The sequence below is a fragment of the Lonchura striata genome, chromosome 1 (genome assembly GCF_046129695.1).
Source record: "Lonchura striata isolate bLonStr1 chromosome 1, bLonStr1.mat, whole genome shotgun sequence".
Taxonomy (NCBI): Eukaryota; Metazoa; Chordata; class Aves; order Passeriformes; family Estrildidae; genus Lonchura; species Lonchura striata.
Genome location: NC_134603.1, coordinates 86,167,111 through 86,178,344, shown reverse-complemented (window position 1 = coordinate 86,178,344; position 11,234 = coordinate 86,167,111). Strand labels below are relative to the sequence as shown.

The following is an 11,234-nucleotide window of genomic DNA, read 5'->3' as shown; positions in this document are numbered from 1 at the left end:
CCGGCAGCTCCTCCTCCGCGGCGGGCCGTGCCGTGCCGTGCCGGGCCGTGCCGGGCCGTGCCGGGCCGGGCCGTGCCGTGCCGTGCCGTGCCGGGCCGTGCCGTGCCGGGCCGTGCCGTGCCGTGCCGGGCCGCCTGTGTCGGGAGTGCGGCCATGGCCGCCCTGCTGCCGCGGGGCGCCGCCGCCGCCCGCCGCCGCCTGCTGCTGCGCGCCGCGCCGCTCGCCCCGGGGCCGGCGCGGGGCGCCGGGCGGGCCCTGTCCGCCGCCCTGGTGCGCCGGGGCGGCCTGGTGGGCGGCCGATGGGTGGAGACGGCCGCCGCTTTCCCCGTGCAGGACCCGGCCAGCGGCGAGGAGCTGGGCCGGGTGTCCGACTGCGGGGCGGCCGAGGCGCGGGCGGCCGTGCGGGCCGCGCACGAAGCCGGCGCCGCCTGGGGCCGCCTCCCCGCCAAGGTGAGCGGCCGCGAGCGGTGGCGGCGAGGGGGCTCCGGGGCGGTCCGGGGCGGTCCGGCCGGCTCTGCCGGCTCTGCCGGCTCTGCCGGGGCCGCGCTTCCCCGGGGCTGCGTGCGGCGGCCACGGCAGCCTTGTCTCTCCATCCTCCCAGGAGAGGAGCGCGCACCTCCGCCGATGGTACGAGCTGATGATGGAGAACAAGGAGGAGCTGGCGCGGATCATCACAGCCGAGAACGTGAGTGGGGCGGCGAGGGTGGGCGCGGGCACTGCCCCGTGCTGGCACTCGCGCCGGGAAACACAACACAGGCCAACAGGGACAACAAGAAAAAGTGACAGCTATCAAGCCTCCCCCTGCGTGCTTCACCAGTTAGCCATCATGTCCTTTTAAATAACTTTAGGCATACTGTGCACTCACATTTGTCTGCTAGGTCAGTTCGCGACGTTTCAAACATTCCTTCTCCGGACATAGATAAAATGCATTGGTTTGATAACGGTAGTGCCTAATCAGAAGAAACCAGACCCATGTTGTGCTTCATGGCTTGCAAAAGCGTACATCCACCTAAACCGTGGTCCCTGTGTTAGAAATGCAGAAATGTGACTGGGAAAAATCATGCAAGTCTCCAAGCTGGATTCACACAGTCTTTATCACTGAGTAGTCTGGGAGCTCACAAACTGGTGTTCTTTTGGACAAAACCTTGCTGGAAGATAGTTCAGCAGCTCCACTGTTTTGTCACAGCTGCTAATGGTCATTCAGTCCATGGGATCAGACCTGGGAGTAGTCCAAAGCAATACTCCCAAAACAAATAACCCTGGCATAAACTTGTAACTGTTTTGCTATGATGTCTGTCTTTCTTCAGAGTGGTAATAGCAGATAACTTAGAGTTTATAAAAAAATGCATACTACGTTTGCTATTTCTCTTCCTTGTCCTGGCCAGGTATGAATCCAGACACAGTATACACATTATTGACTATACAGTGATGATACATTGAATCCACACAACTATTGCTGCTACAATCATATAATCCTTGCTGGAGATCACAGTGTATGTCAGAGGGAGGGGATCATAAAGTACTCTGAAAAGAAGAGAAACTTCAAAATTACTTGAATTTGTTTGTATTGCTTCTGTTTGCTGCTTACAATGTATCTTCAATCTGATTTAATTAAAGGGGAAGCCTCTGAAAGAAGCACAGGGTGAAATTGCGTATTCAGCCTCGTTTCTGGAATGGTTTGCAGAGGAAGCTCGACGGATTTATGGTGATGTTATTCCAGCATCTGCAAAGGACAGAAGAGTCCTGGTGCTGAAGCAGCCAGTAGGAGTGGCAGCCATTATAACCCCAGTAAGCATAGCTGAGCTCTTTTGAGTCACATGAAGATTTTCAGTTCGAAATGTCACTAACTTCTGCAAAAACAGGAGGCAAAATTTTCCCAACTTTGATTTTACTATTTTCTTCTTCCTAGTGGAATTTTCCAAGCGCTATGATTACCCGTAAGGTTGGTGCAGCTCTGGCAGCTGGCTGTACAGTAGTGGTGAAACCTGCAGAGGACACACCTTTATCAGCATTAGCTCTTGGGGAGGTGAGCTTTCAGTGCTAAACTTTTCCTCAACAATGGACTGATACTGTAAAGAGGGAATCAGATGGACTTGGAAGTTAGCTCTGGCCAGTTTCATATGTGAAGAAAGGACAAACTGACTTGATGCAGTAGTGTATTGAGAATTTTTGCAAATAATGTCTATTATGGTCTAGACCCTCAAAGTGGATCAGGCCATTTTGATACTCAAAATATCTTTATATCTTTAATTTGGTTCTTTTGAACACAGCTTAAACCAGAGCAAAGCTGCTCTCTCAAGCACCTGTGGCACCTGTTCCTGGTTTTGCTGAGTCTTTTTGGTTTCTGTTGACTTACAGACTGTTTTCTTCAAAACAATGAACAATCATCACTCTGACAAAATGCACTAATAATGCAAATTCTGTTTTTTTTTTTTTTTTGTTGCAGCTTGCAAACCAGGCTGGAATCCCAGCAGGAGTGTATAATGTTGTCCCTTGTTCCAGACAACAGACAGCAGCTGTAGGGGAAGTTATATGCACTGATCCATTGGTATCCAAAATATCTTTTACTGGCTCTACAGCAACAGGAAAGGTACATATGTGGACAGAATATCCTTGAAGATTATTACCGTGGTTATACTAGAAAGGTAGGGGGAAAGCGTGTGCCTTTATACAGAGCCTTCCTTTCTGGCTACTGTACACAGATTGTCCAATTAATTGTGTACCTCTTGAGATACTGCTTATATGTTTTAGTGTCAGTACTTCACAGAAGGATGCCTGTCTGCAATTCTTAAGAACTGCCCTTTATTAAATAAACTATGATGTGAACAGTCCCATACAAGATATTCTTGGTTTATCTCATAAGGTGAAAACACACTAGTAAGAACACTGAAACTGAGTGTTAAAGGTGCCATTCAAGAATGGCTTCAGCAGTTGAGACAAAGTATTAGAGTGAGGCCCTGGAATCTCTGCTATCAATGGTAGTCAGTGAGCAATCTTGTGATCATCTCTACTTGAATCCCTAAAACTGCAGAGTGTGGCTACAAAATGACAATTCTCTAGGATGACTGTATGCAGAATGAAGAAAAAGTCTGGTATCAAGGCAAATCATAATACCAAAGTCTGTCAGATCTTGGAAAACTTTTGTAAGAGTAGTCAAAATTTTATTATCAAAAAAGAATAGAACAAACAAAAAAAGTTGACAGTATATAAAAATTTGACCTGACCTGAAGTTGATAAAAATCTTTCTCTGCATTAGTCCTTGGCCAAATTTCATCTTTAAGGATTTTAATGGATGAAAGTTGCTTTTTTCATAGGAGATGGTCTAGCATTGTAGAGAAGATGCAGATTATTTCCTTGCCAGAGTTAATTTTTCACTGCCTTTCATCCATGATTCCACTGTTCACATCTGTTAGAGGTACAGATGCATGTCTTCTGTTGCCTACAGATCTTGCTGAAACACGCAGCTGGCACTGTGAAGAGAGTTTCCATGGAGCTTGGAGGACATGCTCCTTTTATTGTGTTTGACAGTGCCAATGTGGACCGGGCTGTCGCAGGAGCCCTTGCTTCTAAGTATAGAAACTCAGGACAGGTGAGAATTTTTGTCCATGTTTCTAGACAATGAAGAGCTGTACACATAAATAAGCTATTTTATGTAAAAGGAAAGCATAGAACACTTCATGGTGAAGAGAAAGGTGCTGCACTCACGAATGGCTCTGGGTACTAAAGCTAGTTACCAGCAAGTCTAAATAGCAACACTGAAATCCCATATATTTTTGTCAGAGCAAAGGGGTAGCACAAATAGATCATTGAAAGCACAATGAAACAACTTTCAGGAAGAAAGCAAACTCAAACTCGGATAATAAAGGAGTTATTAAAAAGACCCCTGACCACTAAGTGAGATTTGAGTTTTTGCTGCTCAGTCCGGTATTCTGTAGTCTAATTAGAAGGTATTTCATGCAGGTTCTGGACCTTGGTTGATCCATGTATCTGAGTCCACAAAACATTTCCCCAGTGTAAGCAATTTAGCAGTGTGACGTATTTCACACACCCCCTGGCAGCTTATTGAAGTTGTATTTCTAAAGTGAAATGGGTGGTAAAAGATATGGCATAGCTGGGTAACAGCTTAGCGTGAGGGAGGACAGGCAGGGGATATCAGTGTAGTAACCTGATTCTGTGGCGTGAAGGCCAGAATGAATTAATAGATGGATTAAATAAAATGGAAACTAATGGGGTTTTGTCCTATCTTGTTTGTTTTCAGACTTGTGTTTGCACAAACCGTTTCCTAGTGCAAAAGGGAATTCATGATGAATTTGTGGAAAAGTTTGCTAAATCTATAGTCAAAGAACTACATGTTGGAAATGGATTTGATGCAAAAACTACCCAAGGACCACTAATAAATGAAAAAGCAGTGGAAAAGGTATAAGTAAATACTTATTTTTTAATGTCCTAATTTTCTTTTTGTGATCCGTGTAATAACTTTACATTTATGTTTCACCTTTTTTCCCTTGTTTTATTAGAACATATTTGCAGTGTGGCTGGAAGTCTGTTCTGTTCCCCAAGTCCATATGTATAGACAAAACAGCTGTGGACAGCTCATGTATCATCCCCGTTTCCATTAAGGGAAAGAGTGCTTGATCCTGCAGTTCTCAATTGACAATTGACAATTGTCAATGTGATTGACAATTTCTGTTGAGGAAAAGCTAGGCACAATAATTTATTTGGGTTAAAAATACCGGAACTCTGGATGTTGTAATCACTTGAAACTTCATGTGCATGATTTGGGTCTTCTGTTTTGGGTGACCAGCAACTCCAGGAATATTTATTTTTTAGAAAGCCTAATAAGCCATATCTTCCATAATATTTCACTTTTCCTAAAGTTAAAGATTCTTGTGTCATGTGGCACATGCTTTGTAAGATATTGCAGCTCAGTTGCATGCAGCCTTGGTTTGAATCCATTAATGCTGCCAGATTCTCTTTATATAAGAATGAGAAAATATTCAGTTATTTGGGAAGCAAAGGATACAGTCCTTGAATTTCTTTCCTTCATGCCTTCCCTTCTTGTGTCACAAAAGTGTAGTATGTGTATCAGGTATAACTATATATACAAATAAACAAACACTGTATATAGTTGCTTCCTGTAATTTCAAAGGACAGTATTCTAGGTGGGGATTGCTACTTTACTTTCCTTATTGCTTTGTTGTCTTTAGATGAATTGTAAACACAGGGAATAGGTAGAATCATAGATGTAGGAAAATGTTCTTGCCAGTTCTGTCTTGAGAGTTGTTTCTCTTTCCATGGCAGTCGTACACTTCATTTCTATAGTGCTTTATCACTGATAAAAGATTCAGTTTTTAGTCCTGCAAAGACTTTTTCTCACATTAGGTGTAGAAGAAAAGTGGGCTGGGTACCATGTTCATAATTTATCCCTCTGAAATTATGTCAGACTGAGAAAAACAAGAACTAAAGAGAAATTACATAATATTGCAAACGATCCTCTTCAAAGTATAAACCTCTCTTCAAATTTTTCTCTTAAATATTGGGAGAGTATTATTTCTTCAGTGAGAAAAGTATTATTGCTCATTCTTAAATGCTGACTTTAAGATTTTTGTTACGCATACCTCAGGTAGAGAAACACATTAAGGATGCAGTTTCTCAAGGAGCATCTGTTGTGACTGGAGGGAAACGACACAGCTTGGGGAAGAATTTTTTTGAGCCAACATTACTTACTAATGTTACAACAAAAATGCTTTGTACCCAAGAGGAGACATTTGGCCCTTTAGCACCAGTTATCAGGTAAGATTATTAATTCCACAGATTAAAATGAACAATTAAAAAATCAATGAAAGATTATTTTGAATAAAAAAAATTTGAAAGACAAAAAAATACTTTTGTATGATCACACAAGTCTTGTAAAAAGGCTGGGGTACACATCTGAAAACATACTTTATTAGCAGCAAAACCTTCATCGGCTTCATGATCTGTGGTATGAAATAGAAGACTTTTGTCATGTGATTTGCTAGTCTTAAGCTTTTCTGACAGAGGATGAATTGGAGCTGTCTGTTCCTCTTAAAGCCTTCCCTGCCTTTGTGAAGAGCAATTGGTTGTGATGTAAGATCATACAGTTATCTCTGAGACTTGAGAGTGCTGTGTATTTGGGGAAATATGTAGGCTAACCCATATGAAGTAAATGTCTCGGTACCATCCAGCTACCTCAGGGGGATACAAGCAATCTTAACTACTTTAGCTGCAGTTTAAATTAAGAGAAGAGGTAGACACTTCAGTGTTTCAAAATGAAAGTTAAATTCTCTTTTTAATGTACACTTGGGATGACTAAATTGACATTTTAATTCCTAATAAGATGCTTCTTGTCAGTAAGTCAGCAAGATAGCAGGAGAACTGTGGGCCTCATTTTTTTTTTTCTGTTTCTATCGACAGATTTGAGACTGAAGCAGAAGCTGTTGCTATAGCAAATGCAGCTAATGTGGGTTTAGCAGGTATGTTTTTCTGTCAAATAAGTCTATTTCTGTGGTTTTGTGAGCTTTAGTGTTATGGGATAATGATTTTGAATGTCATTAAGTCTCTTTTTCACAATTTTCTGCAATTTTTCTTACTGATTTTCACTCCTGTATCTCTGTGTCTGCACGACAGGATATTTCTACTCCCAAGATCCAGCTCAGATCTGGAGAGTTGCAGAACAGCTGGAAGTTGGAATGGTTGGTGTTAATGAAGGCATAATCTCGTCAGCGGAGTGTCCTTTTGGTGGGGTAAAGGAGTCTGGCTTGGGACGAGAAGGTTCAAAATATGGCATTGATGAATACTTAGAAATAAAATATGTCTGCTTTGGAGGATTATAAAAGCCTTCAAACACCACAATCCCCGCAACTTGGGAAAGAGTGCTGTTGTTTTTATAAGCTTCTTGAGCCAGAAATATGTATGACTGCAACTTCTACCTTCATTAGAACTAATCAGCCGTCGTGTGTGTGTATACAGTATTCTGTGCTGCCAAATGTTTTTACATAGTCTTTGTTTATACATCCAGTTTTTCAGCAATGTGATCACAATGTCCATTATTTTTAGTAAAGAGTAGGGATGTGCATTTATTGTTCTTGGATTATCCCTGTGTAACTGGGAGAACTTTGAGACCTGTGCATAATGAAAACAGATTTTAACCTATAGCCAGGGAAACCAGACCACCATTTTTTACTACCTTTAGTACTTCAGTGTGGATAAGATCCTTTGGGATGGCAGTCTCCCTTTAGAATTTTGTGTAAATACTCACTTTCTAATGTGGCCTCCTATAGAAGCAAGTGTGTGAGGTCTTTCTCTTTTTTTTTTTTTTTTTCTTAAATTGTGGGAGAAATCTGCTGCTTACAGAAGGTAAAGAATAGTTTTGAGCTGTATCTAGACATCCACAGATAGCTTTTTCAGCACTGTTAATGCTGACTGCAGGGCTGCTACCTGTTCAGCTTTAGATTTTTGAGCAAAGAGTTGTACTTCAGGCCTAACAGCTTGCATATCTAGGATGAAATATAGCTCTTGTTTGATGCCTGTTAGCCCCAGCAGTCCTGGAAACAGGACAGTCCAGAACAAAGAATTGCTGGCTTAGTGAGAAGCAGGAGGAAAATAAGACACTCACAGGAACAACTTGCAGAATTTTAAGGGGAGAATAAAGTTAGGCTGTGTGAAGAAAGCACAAGTGGTGACATGATGATACAGATCATGTCACCTTCTCTTCCATGAAAAGACCATAACTTTCCTTGGGTAGAAGTACGGTCCCTGATGTAAATATTGCTCAGTGTCTAAAGGAACATAACTTACCCCCTTCGAAGAATAGAAGCAGATATCCATCCCTGTGGGCTTTGTCTTGAACTGGATTTGTGGTTACACAGGTGAAGGTCCATTAGGGAGGAAGGCTTAAAAACCTTTGAACATGGCTTAATAAAGATTTAAATAGTGGTGGTTAGAGCTGAGGCTTTGACCTTTGGCTTGACCTCACTACTCTTGTCATCTTCAAAAGATGATGTAAGGCTTCCTTATTATGAAATAAACAATGTTGTTAAAAATATTTTAATGGCAGTCACAAAGCACTTTAAAGATGCAATGTTAATTTGGCGAATAAATCAGCACGGCAGAAGTTAAGGGAAATAAATTTTGTTTATTGTGTTCATTATTAAAAATAAAGAAGGCAATGGAATCCTTCTACCTATAAAGTAATGAATGTACCTATGAAATGAAATATTTTAAAATATTTTATCCCATCAGACAAAGAGGTACCAGGTAATACAAGACTTGGAGAGGGAAGGAAAGCAAGCTGGAACAGAGTTTCACAGGGTTTTTGTTTAAAGCGCACATAAAGTAGCATTGACTGCTACTCCTTATTTTTAAATATTTTTTACGGTTGTATTTGTGTAGCAGTTGAGACCTGGTGGGTCTGGAGCACATTATCTGTCAGTACTGTGTGCATCATGCCAACTGAAGGGCAGTTAAATGGCATTTACTGCCCTTCCAGTAATTCCCAATGCACCAAACCTGCGTAGTTGTGTAGTGAGGACTTCAGTACTGTTATCTGTGCTTGTCAAAAACTCAAAAAGGATGGCCTCTTTCTACACTAGTTGCAAGAAACTTTCCCATACCCAACTTCTAAGATAACACTATGGAGCACACAGGCTGCCTGAGTTTTGGGAATACAGTGTGTGGGAGAAAGCTGTTTGCCAGCTTTGGCTACTGATGTGTTTAGTGTTAATTGGAAAAAACAACTGGGTAAAAGAAGGTCATGCCTAGGAACATGACCCATGCTTAACATAAATGTATTATGTATACTACATATATGTAGTAATTTCAGCTCAGAAATTATTCTAGTTACAATACAATAGCATTCCCAGCTTCCACAACAAAGTGATGCAGGCATAGTTACAGGTATTGTACATAGGTAGAATATCTGCCACTGAAATTCAATTGTATCTGCCTGTGAACTGTATAAGGTCAAAAATAAAATCATATTACATCTGTATGACAGCGTACTATCTAATGTGAGTGTCCTTCTTGGGACAGTGCAGTTGGAGGATAAATTATTTAACCCTTGCTCTCTTCACTACAAGTTACTGATGATGCATGGGTACATTTAAAATCTTAATGTCTTTTTAATGTGCTTTTCTTATAATAGCACTTCTAATGAGTATTTGCTTTTTTTTTTAGCAAATAATACCTTTTACAATGCCTGATAACAAGCACAAACAATAATTAAAGATAATGTTTGTAAGAAACTTAAATACTTTTGTCTAGACAGGATTGTGGTTGGATTCCAGCATAATATCCTCATATCAGTAAAGTCTACATCATTCAAGCACAGAATAATCACAGTTGTCTTCATAGCAAAAGCTGAGATTCTTCAACAAAACACTTGAATTCTCACACCTCAGTTGTGTTGATTGCACTTGTGATAGTTTAGCAATTCCTGGATATTAAAACTGTAATTTAAAAAATGTTTTCCGTTAATAAATGACTTCTGTGAAAGCATCAGATTTTGTGGTTTATTACATTATTCAGTGCTGAATTGACAAATTGACAGCAGCTACATTAAGTTCAATCTCTCAGATTTGCATAGAAGATTTTCTTCTGACAGCTCTATCACTGGAAAAGACACTTCTTTGCATCCACATGTTCATATAGTGTAAGATTTTGGTACCCCCAATTACAATCCCTTGAATCTAAATCAGATAGATGAGACTACTTAGGCATAGTAATAGGCCATCAGTCATTTTGTATGCCAGTCTTTTATGCTGAGTCAAATATCTTATCACAAAACAGATCAGAGTGTCTTCCCTGGTTTTGTTATGTGATTACTTGCATAATTCTTTATTTCATTCATTAAGATTTAAAATAGAGTTTGGGGAGCTCTTTTACTTCTATTTATTTAATACAGTTTTGAAGCCTGAAAAACTGTCCTTATTTCCAACTTGACACAGTCATGGCCAAGTGCCATTTTATTTTCTTAAGTTGCTCCTTAAAGAGCTGTTTCACAAACATACACACACACCCACTGCCTATCTTCTCTGTGTAATAAGCTTTCAAGAAATTATGTTTATCTTTTCTACTAGGTATTAACAAGTTAGCTATCTTAAAGATTTAAGTGTGGTTTTCAGAAGCTCTAAGTTACATTTTAGCGCTTTAAAGGGTTTCCATGTCAAAACTTCCTGTTTAGGTCCTTCCAAGAAGAGAACCATGAAAAGTTGGTGGCTTAGTCACGTAATTGAGTGCCAAAGCTGCTAAGCACAACTGGCTGAAGTTGTTTTGGAATCATGCCAGTTGTCTTCTGTTGCACCACTTAATCACGGGGATGGGGGAAGGCTACTGCTATTACCAAATGTTCAGTACCATAACAAAGGGGCAGATTCCATTCTTCAACAAAGGACACATGTATCTCATCAGCTCATTCAGCTGCCAGTATTCCCTTGCAGTCCAGTGGCAGTGTTTTGAGGTACCACCTAGACTGTGGTACTACTGTATATCTAAACAGACTTAAAAAGTTGCTTTTCATGGTGATTTTTTTTCCTTGCAGAAGCACTTGTATCTCATAGCACCTTTTATTATCACTATTCAGCACAAACTTAATACACAATTGTCGTGGTTTGACACGGAAAGAGAATTTTTTCCGGAAGGAAGAGGTCAATTTGGATATTGACCAATTGAAAGTAGACACGCCTCTGAGAACACAGAGGGGTTGAAAGCAGAATTCCCAGGGGAACTCGCTCTCTTTGGTTCCGGTCAGTGTGCAGTGTAAACCTCCCCTGCCCAGCAACGAGCTGGGTGGGGCAGGGGAAGCCCCATGGCCTGATGGAGGTAACTCCGAAGGGTGGAGGGACTGGAACCGGGCTGGTCCCTGCAGATGGAAGGGTGGAGAAATTTGGGATGTCTCCGTTCCCCCCCCCAGAGTTTCTCTCCCGAGAGGGAGAGAGAAAGAGACAGTGGCAGTTTTGTCAGCAATTCTACCGCGAGGAAGGAGGAGCGGGGGGAGCTGCAAGGTGCCCAGTGCGTGGGAGTTGCTGGATGTCCAGGCATCGAGCCATCCTGGGAGTTCGGACTTTTAGCCCTTCCTTGAGAAATGAAAGCTTTGTGAATTTTCCTTTTCCCTCCTGTGTTTGGGAGGATGCCAGTGAGTCAAGAGACCTGCTTCAGCTGGGAAAAAGACAAAAGTGGAGTGAACAGATGTGGGAACCCCAGCCTTGTTTTGGGGC

The 11,234-nt window shown here is 41.6% G+C and overlaps 1 protein-coding gene across 1 annotated transcript; it reads left to right on the top strand.

Moving 5' to 3' along the window:
* Window positions 1–153: 153 nt before the first annotated feature.
* Window positions 154–9,516, top strand: ALDH5A1 (aldehyde dehydrogenase 5 family member A1). Its single transcript, XM_021553403.3, has 10 exons — window positions 154–450; window positions 602–685; window positions 1,618–1,788; window positions 1,910–2,026; window positions 2,447–2,590; window positions 3,446–3,589; window positions 4,259–4,417; window positions 5,624–5,793; window positions 6,436–6,494; window positions 6,649–9,516. The coding sequence occupies exons 1-10, from the start codon at window positions 154–156 to the stop codon at window positions 6,852–6,854; spliced, it is 1,551 nt and encodes a 516-aa protein (XP_021409078.3). The 3' UTR covers window positions 6,855–9,516.
* Window positions 9,517–11,234: the final 1,718 nt, after the last annotated feature.